General features: G+C 36.8%; 1 protein-coding gene across 2 annotated transcripts in view; it reads right to left on the bottom strand.

Moving 5' to 3' along the window:
* PEX1 (peroxisomal biogenesis factor 1) overlaps positions 1-20555 on the bottom strand; it is a 71687-nt gene that overhangs the window by 34632 nt on the left and 16500 nt on the right. For both annotated transcript variants that reach the window (XM_061197807.1, XM_061197808.1), the window contains exons 7-13: positions 11606-11729; positions 11271-11374; positions 10286-10368; positions 8994-9126; positions 4941-5037; positions 3281-3451; positions 1259-1413 (exon numbers count right to left, since the gene is read on the bottom strand). In XM_061197807.1, the coding sequence (XP_061053790.1) occupies positions 1259-1413; positions 3281-3451; positions 4941-5037; positions 8994-9126; positions 10286-10368; positions 11271-11374; positions 11606-11729 (867 nt within the window). The remainder of the gene's footprint in view (positions 1-1258; positions 1414-3280; positions 3452-4940; positions 5038-8993; positions 9127-10285; positions 10369-11270; positions 11375-11605; positions 11730-20555) is intronic.

Raw genomic sequence — 20555 nt, 5'->3', positions numbered from 1 at the left:
ACAAGGGCCAGTGCTTTAATCAGTCATGCCTGTGTAACAAAGCTTCCAGAAAAACCCAAAAGGATGGGGTTGGAGAACTCCCAGGTTGGAGAACCAGAACACTTCCACGTGCCACCGGGCCAGGCCCCAAACTCCACAAGGACAGAAACTCCTTTGTTTCGGACTTCATCCTATGTATCTTTTCATCTGACTGTTGATTTGTACCCTTTAATATTCTTTGTAACAAACTGGTAATCTAGTGAGTAAACCAGTTTCCCAAGTTCTGTGAGTTGTTTTAGCAAATTAATTGAATCCAAAGAGGGAACAGTGGGAACCTCTGACTTATCACCAGTCAGAAGCACAGGTAACATTGGCATCTGAATTGGAGGGCTGTCTTGTGGAACTGAGGCCTTAACCTGTGGAATCTGATGCTATCTATGGGTAGTGTCAGAATTGAGCTGAATTGTAGGACACCCAGTTGGTGTCCAAAAATTGCTTGATGGTGTGGGGAAAAAACCCCACATGTTGGAAATGGGTGCCAGAGTCATAGTGGGTACAGAATATTAGTGCTGGTAAAAAAAAAAAAAAAAAAAAAAGTTTAGTCAGTCAAATTTTTAAAAGAAGAAATGCTTAAAAAAGGTAAATATGTGAGGTGATGGATGTGTTAACTTGATTGTGGTAAAGATTTCACAATGTACATGTACAGCAAATCATCATGTTGTACACTTTAAATATATATAATTTTACTTGTCAATTATATCTCACTAAAGCAGAAAAAAAATTCTAATTTCCATAGTGTATTTACAGATTTTACCCATGCGAAATGAAGCAGTTCAGAATTTTTAGGGTTTTTAAATGGAATAAAAAAGAAAACTTAATAATGAAAAAAAAAAAAAGAAATGCTGTTTTTTAAAAAGACATTTCCTTGGAAAGCACCTGGTAATATTTCAGATGGTTACAAATGAAAATTGTGCATCTAAGAGCAAAACATTCACTGAAGGTTGATTTTTATGTACCCTTAAGATCACTAACATAAGCATTACTTTAAAGCTATAAATCATGAATAAAATTGAAAAATATGTAATTTATATAAAAAGTGACATATGGGAATTCCCTGGCGGTCCAGTGGTTAAGATTCCACACTTCCACTGAAGGGGGCATGGGTTCAGTCCTGGTTGGGCAACTAAGATCCTGCATAACACGCAGCACAGCCCAAAAAAAAAAAAAAAAAAAAAAAAAAAGGGACATATTTCAATAATCTTCACAAGTAGTATGTTACCTGGTCGGGAGGTTGAATATGCTGGACACACTGAAATATGTGAATTCCTTGAGCAGAAACAAGTAAAGGATGTAGAGAATGTTGAGACTGGCTTGTAGCAATCAGTGCCACCAAACTTCCCATGGAAATAAACTCTTTCACCACATCGTTCAAAGCTAGAATTGAGTAATATAGTGTAAAAGCTTAGTACACAAAAGCATGAAATTTTAAAATCATACATTCATTAAAAATAATAACCTAAACTTGAGCTTTAAGGTGGAGTATGAATGGAATGGCTCCTCTTTACCGTTTAAAAGTTAAATCTTCCATTCATTCATCAGTTTATCTACTGAGGACTTAATATTGGCCAGGCTCTAGTCAATCTAATGAAGGTATAGGAAGCACTGTAAACTCTGTATACTCAGAACAATGCCTAGTGAGGTTCCTTCTTCTAGATCTTATTAAGTAAATGAAAAGGAGGCTCTGAAATAAATACTATAGAAGGATTGAAATAAATATTATAGAAGGATGATAATAGAACACAACATGGAAGTTTAAGTAAGCAAAGTACAGCTCATATTCCTATGACTTCCTGAACAATCTCTTTCTACCCTAGCTTTTGCAAAGTTTGGCTGGTATGAGGTTAGAACTGAAACAGGCATTAATAACGTATATCTGAGTCCTGACCTAGAAATCTGCAGCATTCCCTTAAACACTAGACTAACAAGTCTTGCAGACGCTACAGGATTCCAAATGTGAGATTAACACCAGTTTAAAGTAACCCAAGCCACTGTGGTTGCATTTTTTATCTATTTCACCTCTTAAGAACCTCGAGGCAGCCAGCGGAAGGCTGCAAAATCCTCCAACCCCCACCCTGGCCCCATCCTCTCCTTGAACCCTAAGCTCCAGGCAAAGGAGTATTGTCTAACATACTGTGATTTCTTCTACCTCTGTACCTTTGCCTGTGGGCCACACTTCTTTTGCATCTTCATTAGCCTGAAACTGTTCCATAATAACTTCTACTCCTCCATCAAAACTCATCTCAGGGGGCTTCCCTGGTGGCGCAGTGGCTGAGAATCTGCCAGCCAATGCAGGGGACATGGGTTCGATCCCTGGTCCAGTAAGATCCCACATGCCGCGGAACAACTAAGCCCCGTGCACTACAACTTACTGAACCTGTGCTCTAGAGCCCGCGAGCCACAACTACTGAGCCCGCATGCCACAACTACTGAAGCCTATGCACCTAGAGCCCGTGCTCCACAAAGAGAGAAGCCACTGCAATGAGAAGCCTGCGCACTACAACAAAGAGTAGCCCCCGCTCGCCACAACTAAAGAAAGCCTGTGCGCAGCAACAAAGACCCAAGGCAGCCAAAAAAAACAAAACAAAACAAAACAAAACTCGTCTCAGTTATGAACTCCCCCCAAAAGACCCTGATAACTTCCCACACCACCCTCAATTTAGTATATGTGCTATCACACCCTGTACATACTTCTTAGGAGAACATATCCTACCTACCTCCTAGTTGTGTCATCCTGGTCAAATTACATAATCTTTGAATTTCCATTTACTCACCTATAAAACCAGGAGAATATCTGCATGTAGAGTACAAAGCAACCCCTAGCCCCGAAAGGGCAGTCAACACATGGTAGCTATCATTATGACTATCAGTCTTCTGTACTAACATTATATCTGTTTACTTTTATTTCTTCTCCAAGACTCTGACAATATAGACTGTGCACAGAAATATTTGTCAAATGAACAAAGCAAGAGTAAATCTGTACAATTCAGCAATTTCTAATAAGTGGAGGAGAATGAAAAGGCCCCAAAGACTAATGATGAAGTCGCAGAATTTTCACACTGCTCTGACTCTACTGATTTTGCTAATACAGAGCAACCTTAGAATGCTACCAGAGGCCTCAAAAGCAACACATTACATAGCACATATTCTGTTCTCCAAAGAGAGCAGATTTACTACGAAGACTGGAAATGCTGTCTGATAAAGGACAAGGGCCTGCAGCCAGCGAGTGAACGCGGTACGTTACCATGTGCGAGCCTCTGGCTCTGCACAGCCTCGGGACTGTGCTCGTGTTCTGGAAGAGCAGACAGGCCAGCGACGAGATCCAGGTCATCCAACAGGACAACAGAAGGCTGCCGCCACGCCGCCTCTGAGAAAGCCGCCTCTAGGGCTTTCTGTATGTTTTCAAGCCTTTTTCCTTAACACAGAAGATATGAAATGGTTTTATTGTTATTTGAGGGCTGGGAAAGTTCAGGCTGCCCTTGAAAGCATTAGAAAAGCTCAATATTGATTTGACTATGAAAATTCAATCAATACAGTATTTTGTTTTATATATATATATATATATATATATATACCAATCACTAAAATTTGTTAATCACTAACATGGTTTAAATAATACAGCCTCAAAGGACTAAGTACTGAATTTTATAAAACTGAAAAAATGAATATGCTACTATAATTTCTATACATATGTATTTATCTATCCTTGCCTCATTCCATGGAGAATTTCAGATGGCTTGCAACAAAACAGTAAAATAAAAGCATGATGTGGGAAAATATAAATGAAAGCAGGGGATCACAAGTCAGATAAAATCAAACACAAAGGTAGCCACCTAGAGATCCTAGAATTGCTATATTTGAATCATTAATTTGGCTTCAATCTTCCTGGTGAATTACAAACTTTTAATTTTCAAAGAACAGAGAACATACCAATTCATAAACCAATGTAAAGAGTTCCTGTTACTTAGTCCTCAAACAAAATTTTCACATGAGGCTTCAAGCAAGACTCTAAAGAGATGGACAATGTCTCTAAAACCACATTTATAGAATATGAAGTAATGGGTTTTCAAAGGCCATTTCTTAGTTTCCTATCATATACTAGATTAAAAAACAGAATATGACTAGTTGGGACTATACGGTAGTGGTAGCCAAGAGGGGAAAAATTAACTACTCAGTAAAATCTTTCTGATTTTTAAAAAATTGAATAGATAATAATATAAATGTTAAAGACTTTCAAAAGTACTAGTGTACAGCTAACCCAGGAACAACATGGGTTTGAGCTGTGCAAGTCCACTTATATGTGGATTTTTCCAGCAGTAAACGCTACAGTACTGCACCACCCAAGGCTGGCTGAATCTGTGGACACAGAGGGACCACGTACACAGAGGGCTGTGACTCTAAGTTACACAAAGAGCTTTGGTTGCATGGAGGCTGGCACCCCAACACTCACACTGTTCAAGGGTCAGCTGTATGTGATAAATTGTAAGTCTCCTCTTTGCTGTCCCTAGCCACCCACTTTCCCTCCCCTGAGGCAGCCATCCTATGAGTTTCCCAAAGCAAGTCAGAGGGAATCTATACCCATTAGAGTATATTCTAGATACTAACTTTCTCAGAGTGGTGTAAGTTGGAATTTTCAGGAATATAGTCTACAAAGAGTTTTGGCTAGGAAAAAAAAAAAAGGCCTCCATCAAATAATCAAATATGGAGAGTTTTAAAATTTTTATTAGAAACATTAAAAACATTAGCAAGCCAAAGATTCAAAACTTCTAAGTAATTTCAATGACTAAATGACCAACAGAAAAGTTAAAGATTAGATATTTGTATTTATTAAATTAGCAGCATTAAATAGTAACATTTCTTTCTACCAGAAAAAAGATTTATGTAGAGTATTACCATATTCATACCTCGTAAAGCTTTACAGTCAACTATTTCCACATGGGCATCCAATATGTTAACTGCTTCTTTACAGATTGCCTTCGCTAAAGTTGATTTTCCACTCCCCTAGAAAATAATTGCTTAAATTAGAACTCTTAATATATTCAGTCACAGAAATAGCCTCTGTCACTGTGATAACCACCAAGATTCAGCCTCATCAATCAAGTATATACTACACAATGTTATATAACAATTACATCTCAATACGGCCAGGGAAAAAAAGAAAATCCACATCCCTGATTATAAAATAACATTTAAAAAATACGAAATAATTGCAAATACTTAGTAGAGGAAGGTCAAAAAAAATCTGTAATCGTCCCACATCACAGAATTAATTACTGTCAACTGTTTTGCTGTATCATCCTTCCAGACACTCCACACACATTTTATGCAAATTTATGAACATGGGATTACAGTATTCCTGAGGGTTTACAATAAATCATTGTCCTCTTTATCAACAGATATAGAGCTGCATCAGCTCCCTAGTACAATACCACTGTGAGGATGTACTGGACCATAATGTGTTTATCAAGACCCTTCCTGGTGTATATTTATGCTATTCCCACTTTTTAACTATTATAAGTAAAGCTAAAATAAATATCCATACATATATGTTTACTTATTTGTCAGATTATACCTTCAGAATAAATTTCTAGAAGTGTAATTACTACATCAAAAGGTACACATATTTAAATTTTGCTAAACATTGCTATAAGTGCCCCTTAGAAGACTGAACACGGTTAGGTTTTTTTTTGGATTCTGTGTTCATTTTATTTTTTATAACATCTTTATTGGAGTATAATTGCTTTACAATGCTGTCTTAGTTTCTGCTTTATAACAAGTGAATCAGCTATACGTATACATATATCCCCATATCTCCTCGCTCTTGCGTCTCCCTCCCTCACACCCTCCCTATACTACCCCTCTAGGTGGTCACAAAGCACCGAGCTGATCTCCCTGTGCTATGCGGCTGCTTCCCACTAGCTATCTATTTTACATTTGGTAGTGTATGTCCATGCCACTCTCTCACTTCGTCCCAGCTTACCCTTCCCCCTCCCCATGTCCTCAAGTCCATTCTCTACGTCTGCCACTGCTAGGTTTTTATAATTCTTTTAATATAGGTTTCCTCCCTCAATCTATTACTATTTCTTTCCTTTTTTTTCCCCTAATAAATTTATTTATTTTTGGCTGCATTGGGTCTTTGTTGCTGCGTGTGGGCCTTCTCTAGTTGCAGCAAGGAGGGGTTACTCTTCGTTGTGGTGCACAGGCTTCTCACTGTGGTGGCTTCTCTTGTTGCGAAGCAGGGGCTCTAGGCATGCGGGCTTCAGTAGTTGTGCAATGCGGGCTCAGTAGTTGTGGCTCACGGGCTCTAGAGCGCAGACTCAGTAGTTGTGGTGCACGGGCTTAGTTGCTCTGTGGCACATGGGATCTTCCTGGACTAGGGCTTGAACCCGTGTCCCCTGCACTGGCAGGTGGATTCTTAACCACTGTGCCACCAGGGAAGTCCAATCTACTACTATTTCTTACCATTGTTGCTTTGTCTAGCTTTAACACCCCTGCACCAGCTGTAATATTTTGCTTTTCATTACTGTGAACTGGAAAAACAGCCAAGCTTATTGTGCAAAGTCTGAAATTTAGCAGGCATTCAACAATACTACCATCATTATAGTTTACAGAACTGCATTTATATTTAAAGTCACTGGACCCCAAAGAATAAAGAAATTAGGGGTGCTGGGGTGTAGGCCCCACCTGTCACTTTTTGCCTAATCAGAGGGCCTTTTCTCTCACTCAAAGTAATTCACATTTGTATAGCACCTTTCATATATATTATTTCTCTTAAGTGAGGTTAATCCTAAAAGGCAGGGTAAGAAACTGAAAACTGCCTGAGGTCACAGCCAGTAAGTATATAACAAAGGTGGGACTCAAATTCAGGTCTTCTACTTGCTCTTTCTATTAATCACGCTACCTCTATGTGAGACAGTGGAACTATGGTTTCTGAATCAATAGGATATTGTTTTTCAAAATAAATATTCTACCATGATGATATATTTTGAAATTTGACACAGGTAATCTAGAAAACATGTAGAGTAGTTGCTGTATTTTACCAGCCTTGCATACCTGGAATAAATCCTACTTGATTGTGGTATATAATTCTTTTAATACATTGGTTGATTTGATTTGCTCATCTTTTGTTGAGGATTTTTGCATCTATGTTCATGAGAGATATTAGTCTGTAGTTTTCTTGTAATGCCTCTGTCTGGTTTTGTTATTTGGTAATGCTGGCCTCACAGAATGAGTTAGGAAGTATTTCCTCTGCTTCTATCCTCTGAAAGAGACTGTAGAGAATTGGTATAATTTCTTCCTTGAGGGTTTGGTAGAATTCACCAGTGAACCCATCTGGGCCTGGTGCTTTCTGTTTTGGAAAGTTATTAATTATTGATTCAATTTCTTTAATAGGTATAGGCCTTTTTATATTGTCCATATCTTCTTGTGTGAGTTCTGGCAGACTGTGTCTTTCAAGGAATTGGTCTATTCATCTAGGTTATCAAATTTTTAGGCATAGAGTTGTTTATTACTATTACTACTTTATTATCCTTTTAATGTCCATGGAATCTGTACTGATATCCACTTTTTCATTTCTTATATCAGTAATTTGTATCCTCTTTTTTTTCTTAGCCTGGCTAGAGGCTTATCAATTTTACTGACCTTTTCAAAGAACCAGCTTTTGGTTTCACTGATGTTCTCTACTGATTTCCTGTTCTCAAATCATTGATTTCTGCTCTAATTCTTATTATTTCTTTTCTTCTGCTTACATAGGATTTAATTTGTTCTTCTTTTTCTAGCTTCCTAAAGTGGAAACTTAGATTATTGGAGTAGTTGCTATATTTTAAGTAAGAATCAAAAGTGAGCAACTGGGTTAGTAAGAGGAAAAAAAAAGTTATTATACTAGAGTTAAAAGTGAATAGAAATGAAAAAGCCTTATAATTTTGAATTGAAAAAAAGCACGAAGACTCACAAAGACCACACTGTAGCCCTGGAAAAAATACTGCATTGGTAGAGAATAAAACTGTAAGTCCCTTAAAAGGGCAGGGAACCTCTCACAAGACTGACAAAGATTAAAACAAGGGAAGATACAAATCACCAATAACAGGAAATGGGACATCACAACAGATTCTGCACCTATTAAAAGCACAGTAAGAGAATGCTACAAACAACTTTATGCTCATAAATTTGACCAGTTCCTCAAAAACTACAAACTACCAAATGCCTGCCAAAATGAAACAATTAAGGACTTTGAATTTATAAAGAATTTATAAAGAAATCTCTAGGCCCAGATGGTTTCAGTGGAGATTTTACAAAACTATACTATTTTTACAGACTATACTACACAGACTATACTATACAGACATTTTTACAGACTATACTATTTTAAAGAATTAACATCAATTTTATACAATCTCTTCCAAAAAACAGAACAGGAGGGAACACTTTTCAACTTATTTTACGAGGCCAGTATTACCCTGAGAGCAAATCCAGACAAACGCAGTACAAAAACAGAAAACTATAGGCTAATATTGCTCATGAACTTACATGCAAAAATCCTCAACAGAATATTAGCAAACAGAACCCAGCAATGTGTGGGTTGGCCAAAAAGTTCGTTCGGGTTTTTCCATAAGATATTATGGAAAGAATAACAGACCACGACCAAGTGGGATTTATTACAGATTTGCAAGGCTGGTTGAACATTTGAAAATCAATCAACCTTATTAACACCCTACCAACATCCTACAAAAGAAAATTCATACAATCATATCAATTGATATAGAAAAAGTGCAGGGAGACCATCACCTTATTCATCACCATGTTCCCAATATCTAACAGCAGGCACTCAAAAATATTAGTGAATGAATGAATGTTTTCCATATCTGGTATCAACAACCCTATATAATAGATGATAAAAACCCAAAGAGAGGAATTAAAAATTGCTAATTAGTGAAAATGAGCACACTTTAACCACATACCTTTCCTCCCGTGAGTAAAAGGGCTCCGTTTCTAAGTCCTGCCACAAGGGCCATCAGCTGCCGAGACAAAGGGCGTCCTAGGAGGCTATGAGTGATGTGCTCCACGGAGGAGACGCCTAAGGAGTTCACTCCTCTGCAAACATGTAAATTGCATGATAAAACACTGAAACAGGGTAAAATCTAGCTATAAAAAATTCTGAAACTTTTCTTCCCAGGCTACTTAATGAGTTAATAAAGAGTAAAATCTTAAAAATGCTCCCTTACTTGAAAGTAAAATGAATTAGTGCCAAATCTGAGTCACAGGTTTTAAAACTATTTTTATTACTTTCAAACATGTGCAGTAACTAAAAGTTTTGCCCTAATAGGACTCCTTAAGGAATTTGTCTTACTGCATACAAATATCCCCCTGAAAATGATTTCTTGTTTGTCATCCAACATTATCATAAATGAGTGCTTTTCAAGTGTTAGCATAATTGAAGACTTATTTCCTCTTAAACGTCATTTTTGAAATCCAGTTTCAATCTGTAGATTATACACATATGAACTTTGACCTACTTCCTAACTCTGCCAGTTTATTTCTGATAATAAATATCATAAATTCCTAAAATTAGTCTGAACTGAAGAGATTTTACTTTATACTTGAATATTATGCCACATTTAAGCATTGTTACTTTATAGTTTAATCCTTTTACTAAAACATTTATAGACTATACTATTACAGGAAATCAAATCACTACTACTATATCTACTAAAGGCCTCTGTGAAGAATTCTAAGAAGTAATGTTTATGTGAGATTCTTATACTGTATTAAGAGCTAAAGAAATTGAGGAGGTTCTTTTCAGATTTGTTTGTCTTAAAGTTGAGGAAAACACTAATAACCCCAATCAGTACATCAGTAAGATAGTGAAGGAATAACTTAATTTGAAATATTTTTAAACATTCAACTAATGTTTTTGGATTTAACTTTTAAAATTAATTTATTAATTTTAAAGGATTATTGTTTTATTCAAGCATGTATGATCCAGGTCATATCTAGTTGGCTCTCTTTTCACAAATCAAATCTCAAAGTAAAATTTCTAATAAGTTCCAGACTTTTAGTTATCTAAGAAGAGAAGGCAAATTACTAAGCCAGGTGTGAAAACAGAAACAATCCTTGAAAAAAATATTTACTATTGCATTAGTAAGACTAGTCAATGATATTAACATCTAATTTAACATTTACACATAAAAGCCCTGGCAAAGATATTGTCAAACATGTGTCTAAACATGCTAGTTTGGCCATAACTTCTTACCCCAAGCAGTTCAGCTTTAAAAAAGGAAGAATAAAGTCAATTTCCTCACTGTTTTCTTCTTTTACCATAGGATCCAGAAGGACCTATAGTAGCAAGGAAAAATCAATTGTACATTTCAAAGTTATACCTTTAGCCTGTTTTTCTTGGGTCCCAGGAAACTGAATTTCTGATTCTGTTACACCAGAGAGAAAAGATATATTGTACATGCAAGATTATAACTTAAAATAGCCCTAACAATAATAATTTACTTGTCCAAGGAATATAAATATTTATGGTTAACAAGCAGTAAAGAATGTCATCTTCTTAACAGAGTTTACAGATATATCTTTATTTGCAATTTTGATTTGTGTCACATTTATTTCTTTTCACAATCTTAAATTTGTACCTTCTCTGAATGGTATTCCTTAAATTATATTTCAAAAGTAGACAAATAATGTCTAATTTCAAACCACTGAAATTCTAAATGACTAGAGAATCTTTAATTCTATAAGGACAAGAGTGAATATCTTAACCAAGACATAATATTCTAAAAGGAGCACTTTAAAAATATTTCTGGAAGAAAAGTGATCTGATAATATTTGTGAAGAGTTGAGAAATAAAGAACTGACAAAATAACACGGGTTGTGCAGCAAAACTGCAAATAAAAATATGAATTAAAAAAATTAACCCCCTAAGCTAAGTTTTCATTTATTTCAGTACTAGAAGATTTTAAAATCATGATCCACTTGCCAGTTAACACGATCAATTCTATTCTTAAAACTTAATTGTGTGGAGGCATCAATTTCAAATTTAGGATAAATCAACAATTTGTTTAGATAAGTTAAAGAGATTATAGAATAAAATATTTTAAATCAAGTTATTCCTTACTCTTATCATTCAAGTTTCTAATACACTTTAGGATGCCAGGTAACAGGTAAATTCATACTTTAGAATCAATCACATGTGAAAATATTATTTCATTAAATATTCAATAGTATGTAATTACTTCTATTGTCATCTTCTGTAGCAGATTGGTACTCAACAGAAAAAGAGTTTCTTCTTTTTCCTTTTCCCAAGAATGAACTATATTCAGAGAAAACTCCTTCAACCCTATTAAAAGGAAGGTAATAAATGTAGTTAGTACTGAAGCTGAGATGAAATAACTTAAAATTTAAATTTATTTAAATTTAAACAGAGGCATTCTTTGATACATAAAATCTACTGTTTAATTATCATTATTAGGTTTCCTGTTCATACATATCACAAGTTGGAAAAACAATGAAAAATTTTCTGACTTCTCTAATTGGAAAAATATTGAAATAACAAATAAAATATACTCACCATCTTTCATTTCCAACTTAATATATTCTTCCTTTGATACTATCAGAGGAAGTGTGGTAGTAGTAGACTGCTGTAGCCATGAATAGAACACAGTTTTTATGTCTTCTTCACTTATGTCTTTAGGCTGCCAGAGGAAAGGAAAGAACAGTAATGATATTCTAATACATGAACTTAACCTTAACATTCTTATTTTAACACCTTATCTTGCCAATAAAATGATGTTCATAGGCACAGATTCGGGATTTGACATTACGAGTACAGCACAGCCTGAAGAAACATTTACACAAGTGGCAAAGTTTTAAATGCTCCTTTTCTCTATGCCCAGTGATACACACACCATAATCTAGCTCACTTGATAACCATTCCAGCCCCATTCTCCCTTGCCTCCTTGTACTGTAGAGCAAACTCTACAGTGGGAGAGCAAACTCCTCTACTCCCAGCTTGGAACTGTATGTGCATGCATGTGGCTGCACTCTGGCCAATGCTTTACAATCGGCAATCCATGGGAAGGCCTTCTCTTCCTAATTAAAAGGTAGAGAAGCCTTGCAAGGAGAAGAATTTTGCTTTGTGCCTTTCCTTCTGCTGCCAAGAATGCAGACGTGATGCCTATTACTACTGCAAATGTCTTGCATCTAAGAGGAGGAGAGGCAAAGGCTAAAGATGGCACAAGAAAAAGACCAAAGGAGCCTAGATCCTTGGTTACATGGTTTAACCCCTTTGAGCTCCTCCAAACTTCTCTGCGCATGAGAAAAATACACGTTTTATATGTTAGTGCCACTTTCTTTCTTTTTTTCTGTTAAGATGGCCGATGTACTCAACAAGTAGAGTGTTAATAAATTGTTCAAAAGGTATTAAGAAATTCTGAGAAAAACACTGCTTATTTTTGATGCTTTTAGATTAACATTATTAAGTTTTAAAAATCTATTTGAAATTAAAAAGGGAATAACAAAAATCCATATATGAAAGATAATTAATATTGCCTAGGAAAATAAACCTCTATTCCACCATTTCTCAACTGGTCCATTTCTGTTATCTCTCTTCATTCAGAGTCAAGCTTAGATTCACTGATTAAGCTCAGTTGAGAACATGCTTACCACCAAAAGCAAGCTAAAATAAGAAAAGGCATCACTTTCCCATTCTTAAAAATCACAGAAATAGTCAGTTACTTCTTTGTATATTATTGCGCAATGGGATTAAAGACCTAAAGGAAGTCATAAAATGAAAATGAAAACTATTTAAAATCAAAACTTTTAGGATCAGAAAGCAACTCATAGTTCCTCTAGAATCAAATATCCTTCAGTGGTTGAGAATCTGCCTGCCAATGCAGGGGACAGGGGTTCGAGCCCTGGTCTGGGAAGATCCCACATGCTGCGGAGCAACTAGGCCCGTGAGCCACAACTACTGAGCCTGCGCGTCTGGAGCCTGTGCTCCACAACAAGAGAGGCCACGACAGTGAGAGGCCCGCGCACCGCGATGAAGAGTGGCCCCCGCTTGCCGCAACTAGAGAAAGCCCTTGCACAGAAACGAAGACCCAACACAGCCAAAAATAAATAAATAAATAATAAAAATAAAGGAATTCCTTAAAAAAAAAAAAGCGTATGTCACTTTATAAAAAAAAAAAAAAAAAAAAATCCTTAAGTCCTAAGTGATATGATCAGCCCAGAGAGACCTTCCAAGGTCATAAAGCTTCCACTAAAGTATGCAACTCAGGACAGGAAAGAAATTCAGTAGTAATATTCCATTCCTGACACCAGAAAAAAACAAAAAAACAAAAAAACAATGAGCAGTGGCTAATTATTTTCATACATAAGACCTAAATTTTGAAAAAAAATACCAAGATCAATAACCGAGGTAAAAGCAGAGCTCCTGTAAATTTAAAAAAGAAAACTTAAAAAAAGTCAAGAGCCATGGAAGTTCCCTGTTCCAAAGACTTTTATAATATGGTCTACATGTTTAAAGATTTCTTAAGAATATCAAGGTAATATATATAGAAAGCAAAATATCTGACTTTGAAAATCCTGGAGTTATCAAGACAATGTTAAATTTCCTTCACATATTTTTAAAAAAGATACTGAGCAACTAGACAGAGACAAGATGGTGGAGTAGAAGGACTTGAGCTCACCTTCCTCTCAAGGAAACACCCAAATCACAACTGTTATATAACCATCTAGAAAAAAGACTCAAACCTACCAAAAAAGATATTCTATACCCAAAGACAAAGAAGAAGCCACAACGAGATGGTAGGAGGGGTGCTTCTGCAATATACTCAAATCCCATACCCACCGGGTAGGCGAGCCACAAACTGGAAAATAATTATATTGCAGAGGTTCTCCCACAGGAGAGAGAGTTCTGAGCCCCACGTCAGGCCCAGCCTGGGGGTCTGGCATTGGGAGAAGGAGCCACCAGAGTACTTGGCTTTGAAGGCCAGTGGGGCTTAAGTGCAGGAGCTCCACAGGACTGGGGGAAACAGAGACTCTACTCTTGGAGGGTGCACACAAGGTTTCACATGCACTGGGACCCAGGGCAAAACAGTGACGCCATGGGAACCTGGGCCAGACCTACCTGCGGGTCTCAGAGAGTTTCCTGGGGAGGTGGGGGGTTGGCTGTGGCTCACTTTGGGGGCAAGGACACTGGTGGCAGAGGCCCCAGGGAATATTCATGGCATGAGCTCTCCCAGAGGTCACCTTTTGGCACTGAGACCTGGCCTCACCCAACAGCCTGCAGGCTCCACTGCTGGGACGCCTCAGGCCAAACAACCAACAGGGTGGGAACATAGCCCCATCCATGAGCAGAGAGGCTGCCTAAAGTCTTCCTGAGCCCACAGCCATCTCTAAACACACCTCTTGACACAGCCCTGCCCACTAGAGGGACAAAATCCAGCTACACCCACCAGGGGGCAGGCACTAGTCCCTCCCACCAGGAAGCCTGCAGAAGCCCCTGGACCAACCTCACCTACCAGGGGGCAGACATCAGAAACAAGAAGAACTACAATCCTGTAGCCTGAGGAACAGAGACCATAAACACAGAAAATGAGAAAATATGACACAGCAGAGAAACCTGTTCCAGACAAAGGGAAGAGATAAAACCCCAGAAGAACAACTAAGTGAAGTGGAGATAGGCAATATACCTGAAAAAGAATTCAGAGTAATGATAGTAAAGATGATCCAAAATCTCGAAAAAAGAATAGAGGCACAGACTGAGAGGGTACAAGTAATGATTAACAAAGAGCTAGAAGCTTGAAAAAACAAATAGATGTACAATACAATAACTGAAATGAAAAATACACTAGAAAGAATCAATAGCAGAATAAATGAGGCAGAAGAATGAACAAGTGAGCTGGAAGACAGATTGGAGGAAGTCACTGCCACGGAGCAGAATAAAGAAAAAAGAATGAAGAGAAATGAGGGCAGTCTAAGGACCTCTGGGACAACATTAAAAGCACCAACATTCACATTATAGGGGTCCCAGAAGGAGAAGAGAGAAAGGGCCTGAGAAAATATTTGAAGAGATAATAGCTGAAAACTTCCTTAACTAATGGGAAAGGAAACACTCACTCAAGTCCACAAAGCACAGAGTCCCAGGCAGAATAAACCCAAGCAGGAACACACCGAGACACATGTTAATCAAATTGACAAAATTTAAAGACAAAGAGAAAATATTAAAAGCAACAAGGGGAAAGCAACAAATAACATACAAGGGCATCCTCATAAGGTTATCAGCTGATTTTTCAGCAGAAACTCTGTAGGCCAGAAGGCAGTGGCACAATATATTTAAAATGATGAAAGCGAAAAACCTACAACCAAGAACACTCTACCCAGCAAGGCTCTTGTTCAGATTTGATGGAGAAATCAAAAGTTTTACAGACAAGCAAAAGCTTAAAGAATTCAGCACCACCAAATCAGCTTTACAACAAATGCTCAAGGAACTTCTCTAGATGGAAAAGAAAAGGCCACAACTAGAAACAAGAAAATTATAAATAGGATAGCTCAATGGTAAAGGCAAACATAGAGCAAAGGTAGGGAATCATCCACATACAAACATGATACCAAAACCAGCAATCATGAGAAGAGGAGAGCACAAATGCAGGATATTGAAAATACATTTGAAATTAAGAGACCAGTAACTGAAAACTATCTTGTATATATATATACACTGCTATATCAAAACCTCATGGGAACTGCAAACCAAAAATCTACGATACACACAAAAAAAAGAAAAAGCAATCCAAACACAACACTAAAGATAGCTATCAAATCACAAGAGAACAAAAGAGGAAAGGAAGAAAAAAGACCTACAAAAACAAATCCAAAACAATTAACAAAATGGCAATAAGGACATACATATTGACAATTACCTTAAATGTATTGATAAATGGATTAAACGCTCCAACCAAAAGACACAGATGGATACAAATACAAGACCTGTATATATGCTGTCTACAAGAGACCCACTTCAGATCTAGGGACACATACAGACTGAAAGTGAGGGGATGGAAAAAGGCATTCCACGCAAATGGAAATCAAAAGAAAGCTGGAGTAGTAATACTCATATCAGACAAAATAGACTTTAAAATAAAGACTGTTAAAAGAGACAAAGAAGGACACTACATTAATGATCAAAGGATCAATCCAAGAAGAAGATATAACAATTGTAAATATATATGCACCCAACACAGAAGCACCTCAATACATAAGGCAAATAATAATAGTCATAAAAGGAGAAATCGACAGTACCACAATAATAGTGAGGAACTTTAACAACCCACTTTCATCAATGGACAGATCATCCAGACACAAAATCAATAAGGAGACACAGGCCTTAAATGACACATTAGACCAGATGGACTTAATTGATATTTATAGACCTTCCATTCAAAAGCAGCAGAATACACAATCTTTTCAAGTGCACATGGAACATTCTCCAGGATTGAGCACATGCTGGGCCACAAAGCAAGGCTCAGTAAATTTAAGAAAATTGAAATCATATCAAGCATCTTTTCCACCACAATGCTATGAGATTAGAACTACAAGAAAATAACTGTAAAAAACACAAACACATGGAGGCTAAACAATATGCTACTAATCAACCAATGGATCACTGAAAAAAATCAAAGAGGAAATCAAAAAATACCTAGAGACAAATGAAAACAAAAGCATGACAATCCAAAACCTACGGGATGCAGCAAAAGCAGTTCTAAGAGGGAAGTTTATGGCAATACAATCCTACCTTGGAAACAAGAAATATCTCAAATAAACTACCTAACGTGACACCTAAAGTAACTAGAGAAAGAACAACAAACAAAACCCAAAGTTAGTAGAAGGAAAAAAGCCATAAAGAGCAGAGCAGGGCTTCCCTGGTGGCGCAGTGGTTGAGAGTCTGCCTGCTGGTGCAGGGCACACGGGTTCGAGCCCTGGTCTGGGAGGATCCCACATGTCGCGGAGCGACTGGGCCCGTGAGCCACAACTACTGAGTCTGCGCGTCTGGAGCCTGTGCTCCGCAGCAAGGGAGGCCGCGATAGTGAGAGGCCCGCGCACCGCAATGAAGAGTGGCCCCCGCTCGCCGCAACTAGAGAAAGCCCTCGCACAGAAATGAAGACCCAACACAGCTAAAAATAAATAAATTAATTAATTAATTAAAAAAAAAAAAAGAGCAGAGCAGAAGTGAAATAGAGACAAAGAAAACAACAGAAAAGATCAATGAAACTAAAACTGGTTCTTTGAAAAGACAAGCAAAAATGATAAATCTTTAGTCAGACTCATCAAAAAAAAAAAGGAGGGCTCAAATCAATAAAGTAAGAAATGAAAAAGAAGTTACAATGGACACCACAGCAATACAAAGGATTGTAAGAGACTACTACAAGCAACTATACACCAATAAAATGGACAACCTAGAAGAAATGGACAAATTCTTAGAAAGGTACACTCTTCTAAGACTGAACCAGGAAGAAATAGAAAATATGAACAGACCAATCACAAGTACTGAAATTTAAACCGTGATTTAAAAACTTCCAACAAACAAAAGTTGAGGACCAGATGGCTTCACAGGCAAATTCTGTCAAACATTTAGAGAAGAGTTAACACTTATCCTTCTGTAACTATTCCAAAAGGTTGCAGAGGAAGGAACACTCCCAAACTCATTCTATGAGGCTACCATCACCCTCATACCAAAACCAAAGATATCACAAAAAAAGAAAATTGCAGGTTAATATCACTGATGAACACAGATGCAATAGTCTTCCACAAAACACTAGCAAACTGAATTCAACAATACATTAAAAGGATCATACACCATGATCAAGTGGGATTTATCTCAGGGATATAAGGATTTTTCAATATCCACAAATCAATCAGTGTGACAGACCACATTAACAAATTGAAAAATAAAAAACATATGATCATCTCAATGGATGCAGAAAAAGCTTTTGACAAAATTCAACACCCATGTATGATAAAAACTCTCCAGAAAGTGGGCACAGAGGGAACCTACCTCAAAATAATAAACGCTATATATGACAAACCCACAGCTAACGTCGTAATCAATGGTGAAAAGCTGAAATCATTTCCTCTAAGATCCCAAACAAGACAAGGATGCCCAGTCTAGCCATTTTTTTTTTTTCAACATAGCTCTGAAAGTCCTAGCCATGGCAATCAGAAAGGAAAAAGAAAATGAAACCAAATTGGAAAAGAAGTAAAACTGTTGCAGAAGACATGATACTATACATAGAAAATCCTAAAGAGGCTACCAGAAAACTACTAGAGCTCACCAATGAATTCGGTAAAGTTGTAGGATACAAAATTAATACACAGAAATCTCTTATATTTCTATACACAAAAAACAAAAGATCAGAAGGAGAAATTAAGGAAACAATCCCATTTACCATAGGAATAAACATACCTAAGGAGACAAAAGACCTCTGTTCTGAAAACTATAAGACACTGATGAAGGAAATCGAAGATGACACAACCAGATGGAAAGATATACCATGTTCTTGGACTGGAAGAGTCAATACTGTCAAAATGACTACACTATCCAAGGCAATATACAGATTCAATGCAATCCCTATTAAATTACCAATGGCATTTTTCACAGAAGTAGAACAAAAAACTTTAAAATTTGTATGGAAACACAAAAGACCCCAAATAGACAAAGCAATCCTGAGAAAGAAAAACGGAGCTGGAGGAATCAGGCTCCCTAACTTCCGACTATAACACAAAGCTACGATAATCAAAACAGCATGGTACTGGCACAAAAACAGAAATATAGATCAATGGAACAGGACAGAATGCCCAGAAATAAACCCACGCACCTATGGTCAATTAACCTATGACAAAGGAGACAAGAATATACAATGGAGAAAAAACAGTCTCTTCAATAAGTGGTGCTGGGAAAACTAAACAGCTACATATAAAAGAATGAAACTAGACATTCTCTAACACCATACATAAAAATAAAGTCAAAATGGATTAAAAAGCTATATGTAAGGTTGGACACTATAAAATTCTTAGAGGAAAACATAGGGAGAACACTCTCTGACATAAATCGCAGCAATATCTTTTTGAATCCACTTCCTAGAGTAATGAAAATAAAAACAAAAATGGGGCCTAATTAAACTTAAAAGCTTTTGCACAGCAAAGGAAACCATAAACAAAACAAAAAGACAACGCACAGAATGAGAGAAAATATTTGCAAATGATGCGACCCACAAGGGATTAATCTCCAAAACATACAAACAGCCCATGCAGCTCAATATCAAAAAAAACCCAAAAAAACAAAAAAAAAAACACCAACCCAATCAAAAAATGAGTAGAAAAGATCTAAATAGACCTTTCTCCGAAGACGACATACAGGTGGCCAAAAAGTACATGAAAAGGTGGTCAACATCACTATGAGAGACATGCAAATCAAAATTACAATGAGGTATCACCTCACATTGGTCAAAAGAGCCATCATCAAAAAGTCTACAAACAATGAATGCTGGAGACGGTGTTGAGAAAAGGGAACCCTCCTACACTGCTGGTGTGAATGTAAATTGGTACAACCATTGTGGAGAACATATGGAGGTTCCTTAAAACCTCCATAAAAATAGAACTACCGTACAATCCAGCAATCCCACCCACTCCTGGGCACATATCCAGACAAAACCCTAATTTGAAAAGATACATGCACCCCAATGTTCACTGTAGCACTATTTACAATAGCCAAGACATGGAAGCAACCTAAATGTCCATCGACAGAGCAATGGATAAAGAAGATGTGGTATATATATACAATGGAATATATTTTAAAAGCCATAAAAAAGAATGAAATAATGCCATTGCAGCAACATGGATGGACCTAGAGATTATCATACTAAGTGACGTAAGTCAGACAGAGAAAGACAAATATATGATATCACTTATATGTGGAATCTAATAAAATGATACAAATGAACTTATTTACAAAACAGAAACAAACTCAACACACTTCGAAAACAAACTTATGGTTACCAAGGGAAAGGTGGGGGGGAGGGATAAATTAGGAGTTTGGCATTAACATAGACACATTACTATATATAAAATAGATAATCCACAAGGACCTACTGTATAGCACAGGGAACTCTACTCAATATTCTGTTATAACCTATATGGGAAAAGAATCTGAAAAAGAATGGATATATGTATATGTATAACTGAATCGCTTTGCTATATGTCTGAAACTAACAAAACATTGTAAATCAACTATACTCTAATATAAAATAAAAATTAAAAAAAACCCTAAGATCAATAACCAAAAAGTTGAAAGAAAACTACAAATCACTGTATACTGTTCAGCCAATGTGTTAAATGCTCAGTTGCATACTATTATGGAAATGGCATTTATTCTATTTGTTTTCTTCTTCTCTAGTCAGAAAATATAAGCTATCTTACCTGGGGTTTCATCAAGTAGAGAGATCTGTTAAAATGGTTATATA

The sequence above is a fragment of the Eubalaena glacialis genome, chromosome 8 (genome assembly GCF_028564815.1).
Source record: "Eubalaena glacialis isolate mEubGla1 chromosome 8, mEubGla1.1.hap2.+ XY, whole genome shotgun sequence".
NCBI lineage: Eukaryota > Metazoa > Chordata > Mammalia > Artiodactyla > Balaenidae > Eubalaena > Eubalaena glacialis.
The sequence above is the reverse complement of the archived record's forward strand: the minus strand, read 5'-3'. Positions and strand labels throughout refer to the sequence as shown.